At 37.2% G+C, this 23,510-nt stretch overlaps 1 protein-coding gene across 1 annotated transcript; it reads left to right on the top strand.

Annotated features, from left to right (window-relative positions):
• Positions 1-2,600: 2,600 nt before the first annotated feature.
• Positions 2,601-17,294, top strand: LOC104842139 (WD repeat-containing protein C2orf44 homolog). The gene is made up of 3 exons (XM_010584262.1): positions 2,601-4,520; positions 13,301-13,421; positions 17,128-17,294. Exons 1-3 carry the CDS (start codon positions 2,601-2,603, stop codon positions 17,292-17,294), a joined length of 2,208 nt encoding a protein of 735 aa, XP_010582564.1.
• Positions 17,295-23,510: the final 6,216 nt, after the last annotated feature.

Raw genomic sequence — 23,510 nt, 5'->3', positions numbered from 1 at the left:
TTTCAAGACCCCAGTGTTTGTGAGACATTCTTAATTCCAAAATTGAGGATGATTCTGTTACTAGCAAATCTCATAGATTCAGCCTTGTACCGCCCTCTGATAATGTCACAGACACTGCTGAAGAGCAGATGCATGCTATGAGAGCTGATGAAATGAAAAAAAAACCAGCAAAGAAAGTCCAGTCTTCCACATGAGTAGTCCATGATCTCAAGATGTCTGCATAGCTGGCAGAACACACATCATCCTTAGTGAAACATCTTCTGAGCATTTCAGTCATACTGAGGCAGAAGTTTCTGCATCCAAAACACATTTTAGGTTGCTAGAATCCAGCTGCAACATAGTTTTGTTATGATATTTAAAGCACCATTCAGAACGTAGATGAGATGGCTGTGCTAGAGAATAGCTTTATCAGTTTCAGTAAAATACATCCAGAAGATAGCAAAGCAGCAAAGAAGCATTATTTTAAAGCAAAACAAAAATATCTTATACAGACTCTGCAAATTTGTGGAGCTGCTGGGACTGTGTTCTAATGTAATCTATTCATTATAACTACTATGGGTAAAAAGCTGCCACTAATATATGACACAGTAATCCTGCCACCACTTTGGGGAAGTACAGAATAGTTAGAGCTCCTAGTGAAACAGGTATGGCAGTGTGGCATCTTAAGCATGGCCAGGGCATCTGTGTCAGCAATGGGTAAGGTAGAGTCATTAAAAGTCATGGTTTCACTGCAAGCACAGACAGGGACCAAAACTTTAGGAGTCTTGCATAAAAAGGGATCTTCTAACCTGTGTATCTAACCTTAAAATTTTTACCTAATCCAGTCATCACTGCTGGCTTGTCCTTGATGAATATAAAAAAGTCTTGATTTGGAATGTAATCTTCATGAAACAAGCTACAAAAACCAAGTAGCTGTGAATGAGAATATGATATGATTACTTTACATAAATTTGGGAGTTCTTTAGTGGTACTCACCATCCTCAGTAAATACACCTGGAAAAAGGATACTAAAAAAATTCTTAGAACAGAGGTCCAACTGCCTTCAACAAGAGGTGTGTTTTTCTCAGGTAGCACTATAAAAATATATAAAGTATAAATCAGCCCAAGATGCAGAACGTGTATGGTTAAGTCTTACATCTTTAACCATAGTGATTATATTGATAATTTGTAAACCTCTGCCCAGGTCTAATTTATTCACATTATTTTTTTTATGCAAACAACAAGCGACACAAGTTACATCAAAGCAGAAAGTTGCTGCTGGCAAAACAAGAACTACAAAAAGATGCTGAGGATGGGATTCAGTTACCTGTACATAAGCTTCTAATGCCATCTTAGACAGTCTAGGGACTATCTAGGGATCATCTCTTTGTTGCCAGCTGCCACTCCAGAATGGCACTACTCTTCTGTAAGTCCTACGCCATGTCTGCCAGCCCGGTGTGGCTGTCTCAGATATCCTAGGGCGTTGAAAATAGTAATGATTGCTTATATTTAAGTAATGAATCCCACCCTGACAATTTATGTTCAGCGATATGCGAGCTCTGTCCAAGCTAACCCCAGAAAAGGATGTGCTGAGGAGGGAAGAATGGAGACACCCAAGGTAGTCCATCTGAACCAGCTCTGGTCCTGAAACAATACAGCCGAACCAAACTGGCGTATCCTCACACAGCCCCACTGTGTTACATGAGTTTATTGGTTGGGTCTTTGTCAACTCAAGGATCTTTGCATGATGCTATGTTACATATTGTAGAAACTGCAGAGTTTAGGGAAGCGGGGAAACTTTGGCTTCCTCTTCACATTTTGGCTATATGATGAGGGAACAGTACTTAGATACAGGTGGCTGGGAAGACAAAGAAAGAAACCAATATATATTTGTAGCTAGGAAATCTGTCCCAGTAAAATGAACACTAATCAGCTGTCTTTGTTTCTGAAATATTTTGCTTTTTTTTAAAATCTAACTTTTCTTCATTTTCTTGTAAATACTAACAGAACAGAGCATGATTTCCCTTTTCTACTTTCCTTTCATAGACACTTAGGATCTTCTATCTTTGAAAGATGCTGGCCATCAGAGATTGCAATCTGCCTTGTACAGTCCTCAGGTATGTTTAAATCTTCTTTTATCCTTCAAAGGCTGGCTGAAAGAAGTGTCAGGTCATTATTTCAGGCTGTAGCTTAATACTTAGGCTTAATAGTGTGTGATCTCTCCCCAGCCTTCACCAAAGACCTTCATTCACTGAAGGTCAAGGTATTAGAGTGTTATTTTTAAATATACTCCCAGCAGTGAAGAGTTAAAAATAGACTTCTATGAAAACGTACAGTAATTGGTTAAACCTTGTTAGCCATCACATGAAGATGATAACTCCTCCCAGGAAAAGAAATAGCAAAAGCAGCTTTGACATGGATTTATACTTAGAGGAGCAGCTGCAGGCTTACTGGGAAGGACTTCACAATATAGGCTCTTGGATTATTAGCAGAAAAAACAGCTTGATTCTGGAAAGGAAGGGAAGGAGATACGAAAAAAATTTTCCTCACTGTGATCTGCAAGTGAATTCCATGGATTCTTTAGTTTGGAACAACCACCAGTAGACAGAAAGCTTAAAAAGATGGAGCTGGGAAAGGCAAAGCTGCTGAGGACCGGCCTCAATGCTTTATATCAGGCCATCCACCCCGTGCATGGAATTGCCTGGACAGATGGGAAGCAAGTGATACTGACTGCTTTATACTATCATAATGGAGAACTAAAGTTCGGAGACTCAAGTGTTGTTGGTCAATTTGAACATGTTCATGGGCTTTACTGGGGCCCATGTTGCTCTACAGACACCCCAGCTCTGCTCGCTGTTCAGCATAAAAAGCATGTTAGTGTTTGGCAGCTGGGCTACAGCACTGCGGAGAGGAACAAACCCTTGATTTCTCAGACCTGTGAAGTTGGTGAGCCATTTCCACTGCTTTCTCAGGGCTGTGTCTGGCATCCAAAGAAGGAAGTCTTGGCTGTGCTTACAAAAAGAGATGCTTCAGTCTTGCATGCTGTTCGTACTGACAATACTAGAGTTAAGGCAGATATCAAAAGCAGCGGGCTTATCCACTGTGCCTGCTGGACTAAGGATGGTAATCGTTTAGTAGTTGCTATAGGCAGTGCCCTGCATTCCTACATATGGGATGATGCTCAGAAAACCCTAAATACCTGCTCCTTTTGCCCAGTCTTTGATGTGGGAGGTTATATCTGTGCTATAGAAGCCACGCTGGATTTCCAAATTGCTGTAGCTACTGAGCTTCCTTTAGATAATATCTGTGGTTTGAATGCGGGCATTGCATTTGATATGCCATCTGGTACAGAAACTGGTTCTTTAATCTCACAGTCTGCTCTGGTGCTTGGTGATGAGGAATACTCCATGGACCGGCGAAGAAAGTCCACAGATTCAGATAGATCCGGTGTTGATTCAGTTGCTTCTTCTTCGTCAGGTCCTGTGGATTTAACCCATATCCTTGCAAACCACCGTCGGTCTGATCCCGGTCCTCTTATTACTCTGAAACGCAAAGACTCTGCAGCAACAAATGGTCAAGATTCTTCTCACATGATTTTGGTGACTTTTGAGAGGAAGGTAACCACCACCAGAAAAGTCACCATCCCAGGTATTCTGGTTCCTGATATAATGGCTTTTGACCTTAGAGCTCAGATTGTGGCAGTAGCCTCTAATACTTCTAACATTGTTTTGGTGTATTCAGTAACCTCTTCCTGCATGCCTCATATTCAACAAATCCAGCTGGAAAAGAATGAAAGACCAAAGGGCCTATGCTTTTTGACAGCTAAACTCCTATTGATTCTGATTGGCAAGCAAAAGTTCCCTGAGCCTAGTCTCATTCCATCTTCAAGTTCAGACAGGTATGTAATGCGTCTGATGATCAAAGAATTGATGCTGGAAGAAGATCCTTCAGCATTGCCTGAGACTAAGCAGAATATGTTTTATAACTTTGAATCCTCTATTAATATACCTGGAAAAAGAAAGTTCTTTGAAAATCTTGCTACAGATGACCAACCTCAAAGCAGGGAGCTGTTAATACCAAGAAGCACAGTTATTCAGTCTCCTAGTGGCAGGAGAAGACTCATTGAAGAAGTAAAGAGCCCTAGCTATGAGCAGAGCTCTTCATCAAGTGTGAGTGACCTGGATGAAAAAAGGCTCCCAGGTGACCCCTCGGTGGCCTTGGAAACATTGGATGCTGAACCTACCAATCGTTCAGTGTCTCTTCTTGGTTTTGGAACATCTACCAGGCTTTCCAGCAGACCAGCTTCCCCTAAAGTACAGTTCAATGTGATCCAAGAAACATCAAATTCTCCCAAAAACAACAATTTGCCAAGTGAAAGAGGAATGAGTCACATATCTAGAAATTTAGAGAGACTTTGTGGCAGCTTCAATGAGTTACAACTGAGTCTTTCTGAAATAACGGACTTCGCTAAAAATGGGAGGAGGATATCTTTAGCCTATCCATGCTCACAGGAACCACCTGTCGTTCATATCACTTACCAGGTAACTTTTTTGTCAGCTTAAAAATATTGTGATAGGACACTGAATTTTTAAACAATCTTGTATTTATTTAGCTTTAAATCAAGAGGATGCAGTTTAATCTTATCAACCCATGAGAAATGTAACCTGAGTTTGGCATCAAGCTTAATCTAAAATGGTATTATAATTTGTCACTGAAACAATAACTCAGGATGATGTGGGTAACTTAGAGGATACTTCACGTGGGAGATCTGTGTCTGTTTGTTCTTTGATTATGCACAATTGTCTTGGATACTAGCTGATTTTGTGTGCATCTTTCAAAGACAGAGAACAGAGCCAAACAGTTGTTAATGTACAAAAGGTTTATATGTTAGTTTAGTGTAAGGATGAGCCTATGAGTACAGTGGTACCGTAACCCACCAGAAACATAATCAATTCAAACGCAAGGTCAAATCCAAAGTTTGAAATAGACTCTCATGAAGACTGAAACAAAATATTGAATCTCAACTTATGGAAAATTCAGATAGGCATGACCTGAAGTTGGCTTATTTCTACTTTAATTTCTCATCACTAATCTTCACAGAGCTGGACAAACTCAATTTATGAAACATATTACCACTTCAAATTTTCTGAAGAAAAAAAAATTTTTAAAAAAATCTGTCAATATGTAATTATCATTTCATTAAATAAATAAATGAATGTCAAATCATCATGTTCCTATCTGACCCTTGTTTTGGCAAAATTCGTACTGGCTTCAATAAGAATTTCAACTAAGGAAGATAGGTTGTGTAATTATTTCTGGCTATTATTCTTAGTATTATTCATAGTAAAACTAACATTATACTGATAATATTTTTGGTCATGCTGATGCTAGTGGTATTGCTGCTAAAACTGGGGTCCCTTTCAGGATGTAGATGCCAATTGTAAATGCATTCGTATCTACTGCAACATAAGCGGCATTATGGCAAAGTAATACATTACACTGTGATGATGCTGAAAGTATGTACTTCTCAAACAAGTTTGACTTCCTTTTACTTTAAAGGAATCCATACAGACATCAAAGTACCCCTCCTTAAACACTCATTAAGGGAATGGTGACTCAATTCAATCATATTCATTACTTTTTAGCAATTGTTTACTTGGCATTTAAGCAGATTCTAGTATATTAGGTACTCTGGATCAAAGCAAAGCTTTCAATCTGTATTAGTCAATTTAACTTGACTATGTTACACAAATTCTGGTGAAAAAAGCAACATGTCTCTTTTAAATAATTTAGTATTTTATTTGCCAAGAAGAAAGCCCTTCTGTTCTCCAGCAAATTAATTCTTATTTCTTAACATAAATCAACTTATTTATTTAGCAAGCAGCCCTATCTCTTGGATTCGATTGGATTAACCTTTCTAAAGAGAAGTTTTGTTTGTGACATGTAACATTAATCTAAGATCTGAAGTCACTGTGCATGTTTGCTTGCACAAGCAGCAAGAATTAATTATCCCGCTTTTTTCTTTGGAAGCAAAAAAAAATATTACTGCTTCTAAAATACTGCTAGACTAACTAACTACATTTAGAAAGGAAGACTCTTATTTATATAAGCAGGTTAGTTTCACATTGAACCAGCAGAAAGCACCGCCAGTACTGCATTATAATGACTCAGAAAAAGTGCCACTTCATGTCTTTCTGACACACATAGCTTTTTTGTGTAAGTCTCAGCTAATGCCTTGCATAGTTCAGCCCCTCTTCTGAAACCTAACAGGATCACAGCATGATGCCAAAAAATAATGAAAAATAGACTGATGGCAAAAAGGCCTCCAGACAGACAGGGAAATATTTGCTTCATAGGCAGCTAATAATTTTCTCAGAAAATAGTTGTTTTGATTAGTTTGGATTCAGACATCTGAACTTTGTTCCTCCTTCAGGATTTGATTAGCACTCTGAGCTCAGAGACCAGCTGGGCTGTGGGTTCCAGCCAGGCTCTATGTTCACAGTGTGAAAAGGCAGGAAATAGCTTTATTGCCTTATGATATAAATATCAGCCTGTGGAAAACATTCTAAGCTTTAGGAACACTGCAGTCCAGTCAATAATATGGCCATTACCTTTCAGCTTTTTGTGCCAAGTGCATGTCTTCTTAAGTGTTTGTATAATCCCCAGCACAGCAGAGGCTCAATCTTGATTGAGAAATCTATTGTACTATAAAATATCATGATCAGTACTGCATAACCATATTTATGCATTAAAAACATGAGAGGAAAGTCTAAAACATAGTAGATAAAAATGTAGCAATAATTATGACCAATTACACTGTTGTGCAGAAGCATTATTGACATTTATGTATGTTTCCAGGTCTGCTTAGAAAACTGTAATATAAACCAGAATGTGTATTACTTAATAATGTCTGCTCACTAAATAGTCTTCAAAATCTTTGTTTATTCTGTTAGTGCTTGCCTACCTATAACTCCTCTGAAGTCACATCCATGCAGTACTACCAGCATTTATATTCTTTGTAGCTCATAGCCATAAAAGAAAAACATGATCACTCACACTTTGGAAATGTCACTGCACTATCACTTGTGTAATAGCATTCAGCCACCAGAGGTGACTTGATCATTCAACCCTGAAAAGCAAATATTATTGCTCTTTCATCACATACAGACTTGTAATTCAGGATAGTGTGGGAGGGCAGACAGGCAAATGCAATAAGAGGATATTATTTAAAAAGAAAAAAAAAAAGAAGAGATGAGGATCTGTCACAGATTTGTTTCTGTTTCATTTTGCAAAAAGATACTTTTATCATCCTTTTCCCCCAGAAAAGAAACAGCTGCAGAATATTTAAACTAGCCTCATTCAAAAGCTAATTACAGTGGAAATAAAGCCAATCTGGATTTGAAATTAATGGCATTTAGGCAAACCTCTCCGGGAGGAATAAGATTCATCTTAATCTGAGGAATATCTTAAAACTCCTGCATCTTGCTCACAAGCAGTATTATGTCAAAAGTGTATATCACTGAGAGTATATATTGCATAACTAAACAGGAAATAAGTATCTTTTCAGCAATTAGTCACGATGATTTCCTTTTCTTAGCACTCACCAATAATTATACACAAGTCAATTTGTACTTTTATAGCATCTTCATACAATTTACTACGGGAAACTTTATTGCTAAGGTCAGCTATAAAATAAACATTTCTTTACACAGAGCTGAGAGATTAATAGAAAGGATCCAAACATATGGCAATAAAGTTCTTGTGATAGAAATACATGAAGTAGAGATAAAGAAGGGGGGTATAAGGGTGGCACACTAAAATGAGCAAAGACCAGGCTGCAATGATCAGCCGTAATAAGACCGTGAACCTTTCTGAAATCCAAAGGGCAATTGTGACTCGGGTTGAGCAATAGAGAGAAAGTCATGAAAATGATGGAAGAGGAAGGTGATATGACTGCTCCCTGGAGTAAGAAACTAGTCAGCCATCCTGAAGTTTAGAAGGAAGAGATTTAGGATGACTGTAAAAGACAGACCTGCAGTAGTCAAGAGAAGGTGTGATTAATGCATGGATAATGTTTTGAGCAAAGGTTGAGGAATTTGTTAAGAACAAATTCTGACAACAATGTTCTGAAACTGATCAAAAGCAGACAAGCAGGGTTTGTAGAGGAGACACAATATCTTTTATTAGAACAGATGATTTGTTTGTTGGATACATAGACGCAACAGAAAAGGAATATGTAATGTTAAAAACAAATCCAAGTTTTCGTACTGTGCAAAGAAAGTAAAGATCTGAGTTAAAAACCACACTCAAAACATAAAGATCCTGGAAGCACAAGCATGAGGACAAAGGGTGTATCTTAGATGACAATATACCTGAAACAGTAGTTGCAGAACTATTGACAGGGAGCCAAGAGTAGAGAAATGCTAGCATCATATCATCTGAAATGCTGATGTGCACTATAAATGCAAACTGCACTGGGATTTAAGCACCCCTGAGCAACTCAGATCTCTTCCAACGTAAACATTTTACAGGCTTCTGCTTCTCTGACAGGTTAATTAGGGTTGCAATTGGAATGTCCCACATAAGGGCAAGAAAGATATTAAGACCTCCACCAAAATAAAATCAGGATCCATCAAAAATCAAACAGGAATCACAGCAACAGCGGAAATCATGACAGGAAGGGGGAGTAGTGCAGGCAGCCAAACCTCATTAATACTACCTGTGACAATGCTGCACAAGGCTTAATGAGACACAGTACTTTGAATGTCAAAAATCATAGTTCTCATTCCTCTTCAGTGCTCTTCCTTAGCCATCTAACTCTCTTTTCATTGTCTTCTGGGCCAGAATGCCCATGTCTATTTAATTTACTATTTTTTTCTCATCCCACACAGTGAATGTGGGGGCAAGGCAAAAGCAAGCTGAGTAATGGGTACTAAGGTATCAAAACTGAAATTACCACTGAAGCACAACACTAAGAGCTGAAATCAAGGGCTTAAGAAAAAGAAAACCAATTTCTAGGCAACTACAGCACTATTCATCTTACAACACAGAGATGTGACTGACTAACCTGACACCTTTCCTTTATAAAAGAACAGATTATCAACACAAAGGATATGAAGAATATTTAAAATACCTGTAATTCAGTACAGTGCTTGAAATCATGCCACAGGGGAAATTATTTGTTCAACAGCAGAGAATAGGGATTAATAGAAGAAATTTAAGATGGTTAAGGAATTAGCTGGAAGGAAGTTAGTAAATGGTTATAGTAATATAAAAGAAAATGGAAGAAATTTACTAGTGGATTTTCTCATAATTGATCTTCAGGCTAATCTAAAAGTTTCATTAATGAGATATGCTAATAAAATCTGCATATGGCATAAAGTCAGTAGTATTTTCAATAGAGGATCAGGATATTGCATCTGTAATTTGATGACCTTAGCATCTAGAATAAAAAAAATGGATTGAAATGAACTAATATGAAGTGCACAGTGATACATTCCAGGATTAACAGAAGGAATTTCTGCTAAAAACTGAATATTCCTTAGTTGGGAACAACCAAGGATGACAAAAGCTTGCACATGTTAAGTGACTACAAGATAACTATGAATCAAAAATGTGATACATTTATGAAAAGAGCAAAGGCAGTTTGTGGGTACATCAGTGAGGTACATCCAGTAAGTAATGCAATACTGGGCAACACAGCTGTGAGGCCTCATCTGGAAAACATTTTACATTTCTAGACATCCATGTGCAAGAAAGACACATTCAGACTGCAATCAATCACTACCCAGTGTTAGTAAAAACAATTCTGATTGGTAGCATATTCTTATTTACCTCACTGTTTCATCAGTCATTGAATTCAAGTTCATGAAGATGATCTTAGCGTCCAGGCAAGTGTAAGCAGTGCATTAGGAAATACAAGATAAATAGTGGAAAAGGTCAAGAGGCAGAACTAGCTGACTGCTCAGTGGGGTTTAAAAAAGTGGTAAAAGACGTGTTTATTTTTCGTGCAGACATACGGTGTATAACATCTAATCCAGGAACCCTTTTTGCCTTAGTAAACTATTTTCTTCTTGGGGATATTTGCATTCCAAAACATGAGTTTTGAAAAACAGTTTGGCAACGCTGCGATGGGCTGGCTGCTGCCCAGAAGACCCTTTATAGGCTATAAAATCTGATCAAGGGGCAGGCTGACACAGATGAAGGAAAACAATTCTTGAATTGATGGTTTCTTTCTGTTGGATTTTTGTTGAGGGAGAGTTGGACTTGACATACTACAGGAAGTTGGCTAAAGAAACTTAATCTGAAAATATCCACTCATGTATGTGGAAATATATTTGTTTCTTCTGTGATTAATATGTTCTTAGTCTACCAATGAACTTTGGTTTAGGATAAAACAACTAACATTAAGGGATTTTAATCTGAGAATTGCAAGTTCTTTGGCTTCTGTTGGAGATAAATAGCAACACAGCCAAACCAGATAGATACAAATTTCGGGAAACGGTGGATTAAATCTAGATGTGACTAGAAAATTGTCTTTGTGTTAAGGCATGAAAATGGGAAGTACTAAGGTGAGATTTTAGTTGTATTTCTAACTCTGTCAGAATTACTTCCGTGACCTTGAGTAAATCTCTTTTAATCTTCCTGTGTAATGGTTTGATCATCTATAAAAAGGGAATACTAACAGTTACCTACCTCTCAAGAAGGCATGGGATTAAATCAGTTAATCTATGATATGACGTCTGTGACCATATTCCTCAAAGAGAAGGCATGTTATCATCACTTAAGCTAACCATTAAACAAAAAAGACTAAATAATTGGAAGCTTAAAACAGAGAAAGATTCTTGACCTGATGGAATCTGCCAGCAGACAAAAATGAATGTAAAGATGATTAAGTTTATCATTATAAACAGTAGTATATGACAAAGACAGAATAGCTAATACAAATGCTCATAAGTGATGAAAGACAAACAACTCTGAAACTTAAGCTTTGAGGTCTATACTTGAAAAACTGGTTAGGATAAAAAATAGATGCCATGTAGTTTTGTATATACAAAAATGTCTTCCACTTCCAATGGCTGTTCCAATAATAACTTGCAAGACTAAGGAGGAAACATACTGGAACGAAGTCATCCTTAGTATACATTTCCATTCAGCTGATTTCAAGTCAACAGAGGCAGAGCTAGATTGTTTTCTGATTATTCTTGAGTTGAAGCATATCTACATGAAAAAATTAACCACTCAGGTCAAGGCAATGTGCCTGTCTCATCTACAGTCCAGCTTTTTCTGTAATTCATTAACTGAAGTACAAGTTTGAATAAACTCTGCTATTTCAACCTGAATTCAGGAAAATGAAGTAGTTCTTAGATGTGCTAATCCACAATACGTAGCAATGAAAAGCTTTCCACAAATACCTGTACAGGCAAATAGCATCTCTGCAATGTAAATGCAAAGCACATGCTCACTGCTGAACATTCAGCCCATTGAGTTTTAAGTGTATTTAGGTTCAATAGAACATAGTACTATATAATTTGAAGAGACCTAAAAATGACAAAGAAGTTGTGTTATATAGTTATAGCTGTAATAAAAAGTTACTATAGGTTTACAACTAAGAAATGATACTTTGATGCATTCCTTAGGTATTTCCCTTTTAATTACAAAGCAACAAATTTCTGGCTGTTTTGAATGGAGAAAGAGATGAAAAGACCTCTGAAAGTTGGAAAGTTTAGGTTTTAACAGGAAGATATTCTTACAGTTCTTACATCTTCAATCAATCATAATTAATACATAAATAAATAACCATCAGCCATAGACTATCTGCATAGCCAGTTTATGATAGAGTGGGGAAAAAATACTTCTGCAACAGTTGGTAGACATTCTGATTTACAGAATCCAATGTGGCTGCACGACAGCATACATACTATGTACAGAAAAATGAAAATGATTGAGTTAGAAAGGGTGTTACAGAGCAAAAAAAGCACGTTAACTGAGAAAGCGACTGAGTCAAAAGACAGCACAATTAGAAATGAAGACAAGCATTAAAAGAGACATTTGTTTAGTCAAAGGTTAGATTACTATGCGCAGAAATAGAAGACACAGTTGTGAATTCATTCAACTGTAAGTTTCATATTAGCAAGAAAGATTCAAGGGTATGAAGTAGACACTGACAGGGTAGGACTAGAACAGGAGTTATGATACATGACATCTTTTCAACCCATTTTAAAATGTTAACTTGGATCCCTTCTGAATGTACAAAACAGAAAGTTCTAGGAAATGGGATAAATAGACTGGTTCATTCAAATATGTTAAATCTGGGGGTATTGCAAACATAAGGCATGCCAAAAGAAAAAAAACCACACCATAACACATGGGAACTACACAGGTGGAAAGTATGGAGAGGGAAGAACAAAACAAAATTCACAGGACAAAGTATAGCAAGATTATTTAGAAGAAAATGTCCAATTCACCTATATTTTTTAATAGCATTGAGTCACTGGAAAATTTTTAATGTTAAAATGACTTTCAAATGATAGCAGATAGGAAAATGTAAATGCAAATATATATCCACTCCATAACCATATTAGCTCAACTATTTTGCAGTAATCAGAATGACGGAACACAAAGGTGTCAATTCTCAAGGCCAGCTAAACTTCATGAAGCACGAATATGCCACCTTTATATTCAGGTGTGGTTTTTTAGTGAATGCCAGAGTAAATTCCAGGGCTGTAAACCCATACATTCCCTCTCTCTCAAAGAAAGTCACAGGATTCCCAAGCTACCTTGCTACAACAGCTTTTCAGAGAGACTGTTGCTATGTCCAGTCTCTCTGCAATTCTCTCTGTGCCAGAACTGAGGTCATTTTACTGGGGTGGAATAGCTGACCAATGACTATCAAAACCACCCACGCGTAAAACTGAAACTGAGCACAGTACTCATTTGCTCTGGTAGCATCTTGGACAACTTTATTCCAGGCATGATATATTCCCTTCCACTGAATCGACTCTTCAGGCAGAAAGGCCCAACAGACACATACACATGACCTAATACATGATATATACAGGGCTGACGCAGTTTTGCACTGCATAAGCACACAAAACAAAAAGCAAAGATGCATATACCTCTTCACATGGGACTATGAGATTGTGCTTAGAATTGCACTGCTTGATGGTGTCATCTATAAATTATAGCAAAGACAGACAAAGAAAAAGCAAAATGACTAAAGAACTGAAAGGAGTTAAGAGCAGAGGAACGGTTAAAAGAACCCAGGCACAATGTATAAGCCTTTAACAAGATCTTTTCTTTTACATGTATGTATTTGAAGAAAAGTTTTTCAAATGGAGCAGTTACTGAAGAAACAAAAGATGTTCTCCTCTGTGATGGCAAGATCCATTTGAATTTAGTCCAGCAGCTGTTTGATCTGCCTGTTATTGAAATGAAACACGGTATGTTCTTTTTATTTCTGGTATCTGGTTTCACCTGAGATTTTTAGCATAAAAGAGGCATTTGTGGTAGAATAATTACCCCACACTGCAGTAAACTGAGAGAGCTAACTTCTTTTGATAAGTATGTGTTTTCCTTTGTCTGAAACACAGCAGAGTGTCTGTTAAAATCACTTAAATGCTAAGTAACTGCAGAACTACCTATCACCAGAGTAATATGTTAGATGTCTCTACAGAAGAAGGTTGAGAAAATAATCAGTACCTGGAAATAGAAGTGCTTCCCTGAGACCTTTTGGCATTTTGCTTTGCCCATCTTTACAAGCATGTCCCAGACCTGACAACAGAGAGTAGGCTGGAGAAAAAGTCGTTCTCAGAATATGATATATATATGTATCATGTAGCATTTGGAATTATTTTAATGTAAGATAAACAATGAAGCTCAATGTTCTAATTTGCCAGTCTCACATGTCTACCACCCACCACTGATTAACTTGTAAGGACAGAAGCAGCTAGGGAAATCCTAGCCCCAGGCTGGTCTCTGAATTACCTTGTCCCTGCCTGTTCCTGTATGCTACCTTCTCAGCAACATACATACCATTTCTCTACAATGCTTCTGATGGCTTTTCTCATCACAGTCTAAGTATATTATGATCCTAAAGTACACAGTAGTTGGCTATAATTATGATCTTCTTGCATGGTTTCCACACTGACAGATCCATAAATTACTCTCTGTCTTACCCCTTGTCTTAGCCCCTGACAGGCTGAGACATATTGGCTTAATCGGTACACTCTGCTTTATGAGAAATGAATTCAACTGTTGGTGAAATTAAAAAGAAAAGGAAAGTACTAATGTAAACTATAGCTTTCTAAATAACGATGGTTACACACCAGACTGCTATATAATAGGCTTATCAATGCAAAAGAAACCAGGCCTTGTGTGTTACTGGTGCTGGCACCAGGGACAGTGCGAAAAAGATGTAAAATATGCACCATGCTGCCATTCATATTCTGCTTATCTCCTTGTTGTTGATGAGACCACGAGAATGAAGAAAAGGGGCTACAAATACAACACAGACCATTGGACCACTTCCTTTTTCCCCTGGCTTACAGCAGTTTCTGAAAGTTGTTCCAGAAGATAAGGATATGCAGGTTTCATATTTTTGTCAGCAATCTCTCTTGACTGTGCAGTGCAGTGGAGGCGTATATGAAAAAACTCTACTTACTGTTGAGGCCTGAGCTACTTCCCAGCAGGCTTCTGCAGTAACACAATGCAACTTTGCAGGGCAAGGAGGATACCTTTTTTGGCCTGTACTTTCAGCTCTTGATTTTGGAAACAAATGCCCATAATGAAAAAAGAGGTTTAGAATTCAGTATGAAAATAATAAATAAGGGGCCTGAGAAAACCATTTTCAGCTCTATAGAACAGTTGAACATTTAATATTTTATTAGCGGAACACCAGTCCTCAATTTCATGCATTAGACTTCAGAGATATCAAAAAGACAATGTCTTAGAATCATCCTAATGTGTCCCTCTTTCTGTCCAATGTGGTGCTCAGCTTTTCTGAAATAGAGTCTGTTTCTTAACAGCAAAAAGAACCACAGAAACAAGAATCTTTCTAAAACTCACCAAAATCCTGCAAAATTATCAGGTTTGGGGCAGAAGTAGTTATGTAGCTCTTTATTCAGTTCTGACCAGTACAGGTTTATATTCCTAAATCTTTCCTTTGCCACAAGGCATGAATATTAAATGTGATTAAAAATATCACTCCCATCCTTTAATACTATATAATTAAAGGGGATGTAATGAAGAGTGTGTTTGTATTACAATGACAGCCTGGCATTTTTTACTATGAATAAACACTTGAATTTATTGGGGGAAAAATGTTCACAGCTGTAGGCCAAATGCATAACCACGGCAAGGCTATTAAGATCATCAGAGTTAGGCTAGCAACGAACTTGGCCTCATCGTTTGCACTTTAAGCCCAGGACTGTAATATCATTACCTGTACTAAATATAGCCTGTCATATCGTGCCCTGGTATTAGCACACAGAAGTCTCTCTTTTCAGCAGGTCATCATCGTAATAATTGTGCAGAAGGTTTTTCCACCATTGAAATATTTTGTGGGATATGCTTCAAAGCAAGTGTTATCAATGACACAGAGAATTTCAAACATTTCAATGGATGAAAATAAAAAGTCCCAAGAGTTTGACAGAAGAGTATGCTTTATCAATTTGACCAACAACATAACTATTGATTTGGACAGCAGAATTTCCACTTTCAGGCTCACTGCTTATGGAATCTGAAGTCTGTCCAGAATTAGAAAGAAAGTATTAAGAGTAGAAGATTAAAGATTCATGGTTTGGAATGACAATCTTCTTATGATGTAACAGGTGACATGACAACGTGCAATAGTGTAGCAGCCTGGAAAAGTACTTTGTTAATAGTATAAGGAGGGGAGATTTGCCTTGTCCAGGAACATGCTTCATTATGACTGACAAAAATTAAGCACGGTTCTTCTGGATTTTCTACACTTCCTTTTTTCACATCCCTTTTCAAAACACAGTTTTATCTCCCAAAATTAAAAATACCAACAGCAGAACATAACAGGGCTTTCTCTACCTCAGACCCCAGCCAATGCTCCTGGTCAGTAATGACAGGATATATACTCTAAGAAAAACATGTGATACAAGGGCTCCCACAATGCTTTTTAGTTGCCATAGATTTTTTTGGTTTTTTCATAAAATGTGAAAGTGAAAAAAAGACAAATAGAGAATTCACTATTTTCTATAAGAACTGCAATAACCAGTCCAAAAGGAAACAGATTAATCACTAGAAAACATATATATGGTATACATAGCTTCAATGTCAAGATGATTTGCAAAGGGAAGTAAAGAGCAAAGAGCAGGTAGGTTTATTTTCTGCTTCTATGCAATACAGAAAGTGAACCTGAATAATTTTGATATCTTTGGTTTTTTAATCTTGCCTCTTTTTTTTTTCCAGAAAAAAAAAAAAGGGTTAAAAATGTCATTCAGATTTTGTTCATTCTCTTCTTTATGAGAAGATTTGATAAATAATTAAAGGACAAGAAATTTTATTATATCAGTTTTTGTAAATCATCTCTTGTAAATCATGGTATCTTTTGTAAATCATCTTCAAGGTGTAACTTCCTTCCATTCCTTCCATACAAATTTGAAAACATACTGAACAATCTTGGTTTGACAGTAAAGGAGATGGAAACCCCTACTTCCTTCTAGAACAAATACAGCACAATCATTTTCTGTGCCAACTTTTTCAGTTTTTATGATCTCTTCATCATTTGGGTAGAGCAGATGAGCAAAAGGGATAAGCAGAAGTAGATGTCACTAGAACAAAAGTCAGCATGGAAAGGCTGCCTGAGCTTTCAGAAAATGGAGATACTTATAGTTTATCAGAACTAGCAAAGATGCACCTTGTTTTTCAACTTAATTTAAATAAGGGACAAAATGCCTCAAACCTTTCCAGACCTTTCTTTTAGCCCCCCTTCACATTTACACAAAGGTGTGTTTAGCACAGATTGTCAGACCTTAATGTCATTAGCGTAATAAGGCTTTAGTGCACAAAAAGAAAACCTGCTCTGCTCGCATGCTGGCTGACTTTTTAAAATGTGCTTGTACATTTTACATAACCAGAGCAGTACACTCATTTTCTTTTTTTCCTTAATTTTTGTAGGCTCTTCTTGGATTGTGCTCACTGCAGACAAGGACGGCTTTGTGCCATTAATATTCAGAGCAACACAAGAGATAATCATAAGGGATGGAAGTGACAGTTCAGAAGTCTGTGGAGGTCACTCCTACAAAAAAAGCATTTCAATGCGACCACCAAGCAGAGTGACATAATTTCTGAACAAAGAACGCTAATGATCTTCTTTTCTAATACAATACAGAGACATTCTACAGTGTCAGAAACTGAGTGACTAGAAAGCTGTCTTCACTACTTTCAATGTATTTTAACTGTAAAATCTGTGGCGTGGTTACACTATAGCTAAATCCTAGGTTTGGCTGGACCCTCATGATTTCTTCTGAAGGATCAGACCTAGAGACAAGTTTACCACAGCTGTTGTTATTAATGACTGCCAGTGGACTGGAGCAGAGAGACTAGCCTCTACTTTAATTGTGGTCGGGATGTTCTTGGAGAAACAATATTATGCTAAAAATCATGCAGTAACAACAAATCTAACTAATACAGGTGTACAATCCACACAAAAGCTGGAAAAAATACAACCAAAGAGCTTTTATATTCATTAAGGAAAACTGGGAAGGGAAAAAAAAAGAAAACTGCTTCAGGCTCTCTTTGCTGTTCCAGTTGGATCCCATGGAAACCCGCAACATTTTCAGAAATGCTTGACTTTTATATGAAAATGTTCAATTACTAAAAAGGCTGCATCACTGTCTCCTGTCAGTGTCTTACACAGAACGTAGATTTATACATGCACACAGAAGAGAAAGAAAAAACCTTGCAAGGTAAATTAAGGATCAGAGACATTGAATGTAAACTTCATTTGGCTAAATGCAGGTGTCTACACTGAACTTGTCATCTAGACTCCTATATGATCAGTCAAAAAAAGAAAAGCAATTCTACAGCAGATTATTCATGCCCTAACATAGATTTCTAAAACTGATCATGGTGAACCATCCCTATTAAGTAAGTAAATAAGTGCCTATTCCTTTCCACTGACTGCAAAAGCATGCTAGGGGACTAGTTTAAATACAAACATTTACATTGAGTCAGATGAACCTCACCCTGAGAAACAAGAGGCAATATAGATATATCTGAGAAGCAGGCAGACAGATTCATGGAAGTTAAACTATCATGATTATGGTGAAAAAAATAGGCATAAGGGAAGAACTGAATAAACTCCCTAACTTTTCTTCCTCTAAATGCAAAGAGGTGGGTAAAGTGTAATGAGTAGCCACGTGTGTGAGGCCTAGCACTTTGTACTGCTGGACAGGCCCCAGCAGAAACCATGGAAAGGCGTGCCCGCTTCTCACTGCACATTCAGGGAAACATAAAAGGGATGAGACTTATTTAAGCTACTATTAAGACTTATTTTTCACACTGTGCATTTTGGGTCTTGTTAATACTCCTGGAGAGTCTGTTTTCCCTGCCTGGGAACCACAGCAAGCCTGTTAATAGGGCACAGATACACTAAAATCCAGTTACAATACTTCACCCCATACTAAGGCTGGATCGAGAAGGTAGACCTATGGTCTGAAGGCACTTAATGGGTTTGGAAGTTTGGCATTAGTACCATTCCAGTGATGCAGCCGGAAGTCGCATGAGGAACAGTTTCAATTCCTTGAATTAAATAATGTCCTTCTCATGCAAGTATCCTCCCAGAGACAAAGGAATCATAATTCTAAATCACCTACAACCACAGGTGTGCAACGTAGCTGGGTATATTTGTACTACCTTGTTTGCAAGATCATTTTAAGCAGCCTCGAGAAGCATTCCAGTTTGAAAAAATAAATAATAATAATAATCTGACCATTTAACCATTAAACACATCTATGAGTTTACAGTTACTTGGTTCATTGGATTGCCTGCTACTTTGCATTAAAATTGTGTCCAAAAAGGTATTTGTATTACTACTGCTTTAAAAATTTGGGTGAAGTTGTGCTTTCCTTTACTGAAATCAGGCCAAATCATTGAAATCAAGTAAGTAACGCAGACGATCAGAGACATAGTATGGTGAGGGAAGACTTTATCAGGTTTCTAAACGACAGCACATTTTGAAGCAGCAGATGTTTCTAATCCTGCAAATACACCTGAACAACATTCTTGTGTCTCACAACAGTATCTGTTATTCACAACACCTATGCTATGGCCAAGTAAAATAAAACTTAATTATAACTAACTAGAATGGAGGATATATTTTAGAGGACTGCTTAGGCTCAACTAAAGGAAGAACTAAAAGGGAATTCTTCTCACAAATACTATCTTCTACGGATGGTAGTCCCATAGTTTGGTCCACTTGAAATGAGGCTAATGAAACACAAAAAATATGTTAAATGGAACAGTCCTGCACTCTAAACATATGAACTTGAGGAAAATGGGATTGCGCCTATCAGGTTGATAACACACCAAGACTTTTGTTTGTACTGTACAGTTTCTTTAAGTTCATTATATAGATTATTCACAAAGACTTCCTTGTTGCTAGAGAAATACTCACATTCCACCTTTTGTCATCTTCATGCCTTAGTGCTGTTGCAAGAGCCAGAAGGGGAATTCTGAGAAGGTGAAAATCTTAACTAGCAGAGATCAGTGAGTATCTAGGCACCAAAGATGCCTCAGAACTCAGAATTATCACTAGATGTTTCATTGTCAGTCTGTCATGCTACCATTTTAATTTTTCATGTATTAGTCTTCCATAAAATAATCTGAATGTTGAGAAGATCAGGAGTGAAAGGAGCTTCTTTGAATTGCTATTGAAGTTTGGTTTGGTTTTATTTGGTTTGGTTTGGTTTCTTGGAGATAAAGAGAGGCAAATAAACTTTTAGATGACAAAACAATTAGTTTCAGGGAATAACTGGCTGTAAAATTAAAAAACTTAGTTCTGTGATGCTTAATGAACTTCTGGACTTGTTATATTTTGGTGACATTGTTTTCCCCTGCTGTATGATTCAAGGGTTGTTGAATCTGAGCAGGAACTAATCTGCCTGAAGGTGCTATCATCATCCAAGACAATTAGTCTGGTAACAAATAAGGACCCCAGTTCATCTTGTTGGACAGTTACAATATTATAGGAAGGCTTAGGAAAGATATATCAACTAAAATTGTATAATATTAAAGAATAGCACTGCCCCCTCCCATTTATGAACACACTATTACATACATATATTTGAAAATAAGTGTTTAAATCATATACATGCACTTAAACATGGAAAACAATTGAATGAGGAAATATTTGTTTTCAGGTAATGATTTAGGGGTGCAGTGCAGTGCAGTGCAGAACTATCTTATATAGTGTCTATCACAGGGCTGTTAAGTTAAAATTGAAAGTAATAAAAGCACTAGAAGAAGTGCTGAAGAGATTTATGCAAAGCAGAGGATAAATTTTCAGCTTTGGTTTGGATGGAGAACAGATGGAGAATCAGTGAAGTAGAGAGATGTAAGATGACTCTTCTATTAAGCACAAGCTGTACAGAAGATTTTTGCACAAACTGATAAAGGCATGTGGAAAGATAGAAAGAGTTTGTACTAAATGAGTTGAGCAGACAGTAGGCTGTGAAAAGGAGAAAAGCATAGACTGAGAAGCGTTCACTGTCCTCCAGAAGTACTATTTTATGGGGCCAAAATTGATCAATTTAGAAAAAGGGAAGTTGTTCGGATCACCTAAATTTCATGAAGGCGGTAACCCCCTGTTTTAGGCTCCTTATTTCACCAGCAGAAAGGACAGGCTCCTCCGGAAGAATAATGAGACTACTGGTGCTAGGTTCCTGTCCAGAGTCACCCAGTAGGGGAGTCTGTCTTCTGTAATTAAAACAGAGGAAAGCTAGGAAGACTAGGAGCTTAAATTAGAAGTCAAAGCAGAATGACTACACTCAGTATGCCATATTAGTGGCGCTCAGAAGACTAAATGGTGTACCAGCTCCTCCAAAACATTTCCCCTGTGGGAAATAAACAACATAGCAGAAAGTCTAAATTTCCATTTTAATTACTCTGCATCTTTACCCAGCACATTTATATGCATTCTTATCTATTTTTAGGAGTTGGTATATCTTTACTTAAAAGTACAATCTGCTTCAAAGTAAAATTGAAACTTACCTTACATTTTCCATAACTTTCCTGCTAAGCATGCAGCAGTCTGCTTTACTCTTCACAGTTTCTTGTATTGACCCACTCCTTGGGAAAATGCTAACAACAGGAGTTCTATATGCCAGACAGACTTTTTCGTTTTTGATTTTGAAAACAATTTTGTGAGAAGAATAATAAAACAATATAAAAATTAAATGCAACAAAATCAAAGTCAGCTGAAATTCTGCTGGCCAATCTATGATGCTGACTTTGCACAATGAAGTATTACTTTGATATTCTTCATAATAGCTAAAAAGTGAGAGATCACTGCAGGAAGTGTATAAAGTAGGCCCTGCATGACCCTCAACTAGTTCTTCCCTTTTTTCCTCTACTACTCCAGAATAGTATTATCTATACTCATGTGAAAAATCTTAAGTATCAGTTTTCTTTAATACATTTTCAATGACTGAAATAGTATAAATAGTATCATCAAGCAAGCCTAACTTCCTTTCCCCTGATTCTCATTTTCATCTGTTTTCTCAGCTTCGACAATGAACAGTTTTTTAGCCATTTTTACTTTTAGGTTTTCCTATCTTAACAGAAAACCACAAGCACTGAACCATTTTCCCCATCCAATATATAGCTGAAGAGTCCTCTCTAACCCAAGACAGTGCCAATTATTCTAAAGTAACTCCTGACAGAAGTTTGTCTAACTTGTTTATAAAAAAACCAATATATAGTACCAGATTGCAGTTATGAAACCAGCCCTTTAGACCCGATCTCACCCGACCTAACTTTAAGTATGTGAAGTCAGGCAAGGTAGATGCTAGGGGTTATGCAATTTCACACATGAAAGTATGAATTTCTTTTCCATTGTCCCACACAACAGAAATTAACTTATGTATTAGTGGCTTATATGTTAATTGTAATTTTATATGCTTTTATATATGTTAATCAGTCAGTATTACAGCTTAATTTTTCTAACAGACTGAAGCAATTTCATGATCTTTTTGTTAAATGCAAACTCACTTTGCTGAGATTCAGTACTTTCCTGCTGGTGCTATTATCTAATGGACAAACAGAGGACTGCCATTATCTCTCAGCTAATGACATTTGGGTACCTCTCATATAAGTTTCCAAAGTGCTCAGTGCAATCCAGCCTCTGCTTGCAGAGGAGCCAACACCGTGCTTGAACCTTATGCTTCCCTTTCCTCCACTATTATTTGACACACATGTGTGAACAGCCAGGTGTGATCAAATGTTTGGAGGCACGTGGTGCCAAAGTTCAGTACTGGCACAGAAAGACTTCCTGCACAGGAGGTGACGTTTGCAGTGTTATACAGACTTGCCAGTTAAAAACATTAGTACTCGACAACCTCTGTCCTTTGGCAAGGATCCAACTCACTTGTCAGCAAGGCACCATGATATCTTAACAGACAAGGGAGTACGCAGCCAGGAGAGCAGTACATCTAAACACCACAGTGTAATACTAGAGACAAAAATGAACCAAAACAGACAAATGTAAACCATTAGTTCACTTCAGAGGCAACAGTTACTTCCTTCAAATTAAACATACTCATACATTTCAAAAATATTAAAGGCAGTGCAGAAAGACACAGTCCACAAACATTATTTAAAAAAATAGTACAAAATTCACAATAATGTACTAATTTCAGCAATCAAAAAATAAACTTTTGCCATGTAGGAAAAGCTCTAGTGTCCTAACTGAAATTTAGCTGTGGGATGCTGAGGTGCAGTTTTCCAAAGCAGTGATACCAGCAAAAAGCCTTCTCAGACTCCATTGGATGCCTGTTCATTCATCCTGCAGTCACAGGATGGAAATGTACGGACCCCAAAATTTATATGGCTAAAAAGACCTACCAAACCACTTTTAAATTGGATTTGTTTCTCAACTGAACCCACAGCTCAGCTGCACAGTTGTGCCAGCATAGTGGAGAAGGCATCATGATTCTTAAGTCACACCAATGAATTACTAACATGGCCATTGCTATCATACCTCATACCTTTTATCTATCAGTGAATTCTGTGTCTCTGTAAGTATCAATAAATTTCTTTTTAACACTTCAGTGCATTTTACAATAAGGCTAATTGCATTTCTTTACATTTTACCTATCATAGATAGCATAACCAACACTTAATGAACTAGTCACAATTTGTAAGTATGATGCTAATTGTTTCCCGTGTTATCCTTCCCTCAGAAACTTAGTTCACCTAAAAAGAAGTAAAATCAGTCAAAAAAAGTATAAGTCAAAATACTGGCTCCACTGCAAATTACTGTAAAAATTTCCCTTCAACTT

This window comes from Haliaeetus leucocephalus, unplaced genomic scaffold, assembly GCF_000737465.1.
Source record: "Haliaeetus leucocephalus isolate CR32 unplaced genomic scaffold, Haliaeetus_leucocephalus-4.0 Scaffold964, whole genome shotgun sequence".
Taxonomy (NCBI): Eukaryota; Metazoa; Chordata; class Aves; order Accipitriformes; family Accipitridae; genus Haliaeetus; species Haliaeetus leucocephalus.
Note: the sequence above shows the minus strand (reverse complement) of the source record. Positions and strands in the feature narration are given on the sequence as shown.

Excerpts from the sequence above, each read along its gene's own strand:
- LOC104842139 (XM_010584262.1), top strand. The coding sequence starts at position 2,601 with ATGGAGCTGGGAAAGGCAAAGCTGCTGAGGACCGGCCTCAATGCTTTA. Across the intron at positions 4,521-13,300 it reads TCGTTCATATCACTTACCAG|AAAAGTTTTTCAAATGGAGC; the intron begins GTAACTTTTTTG and ends ATGTATTTGAAG. Across the intron at positions 13,422-17,127 it reads TGTTATTGAAATGAAACACG|GCTCTTCTTGGATTGTGCTC; the intron begins GTATGTTCTTTT and ends TAATTTTTGTAG.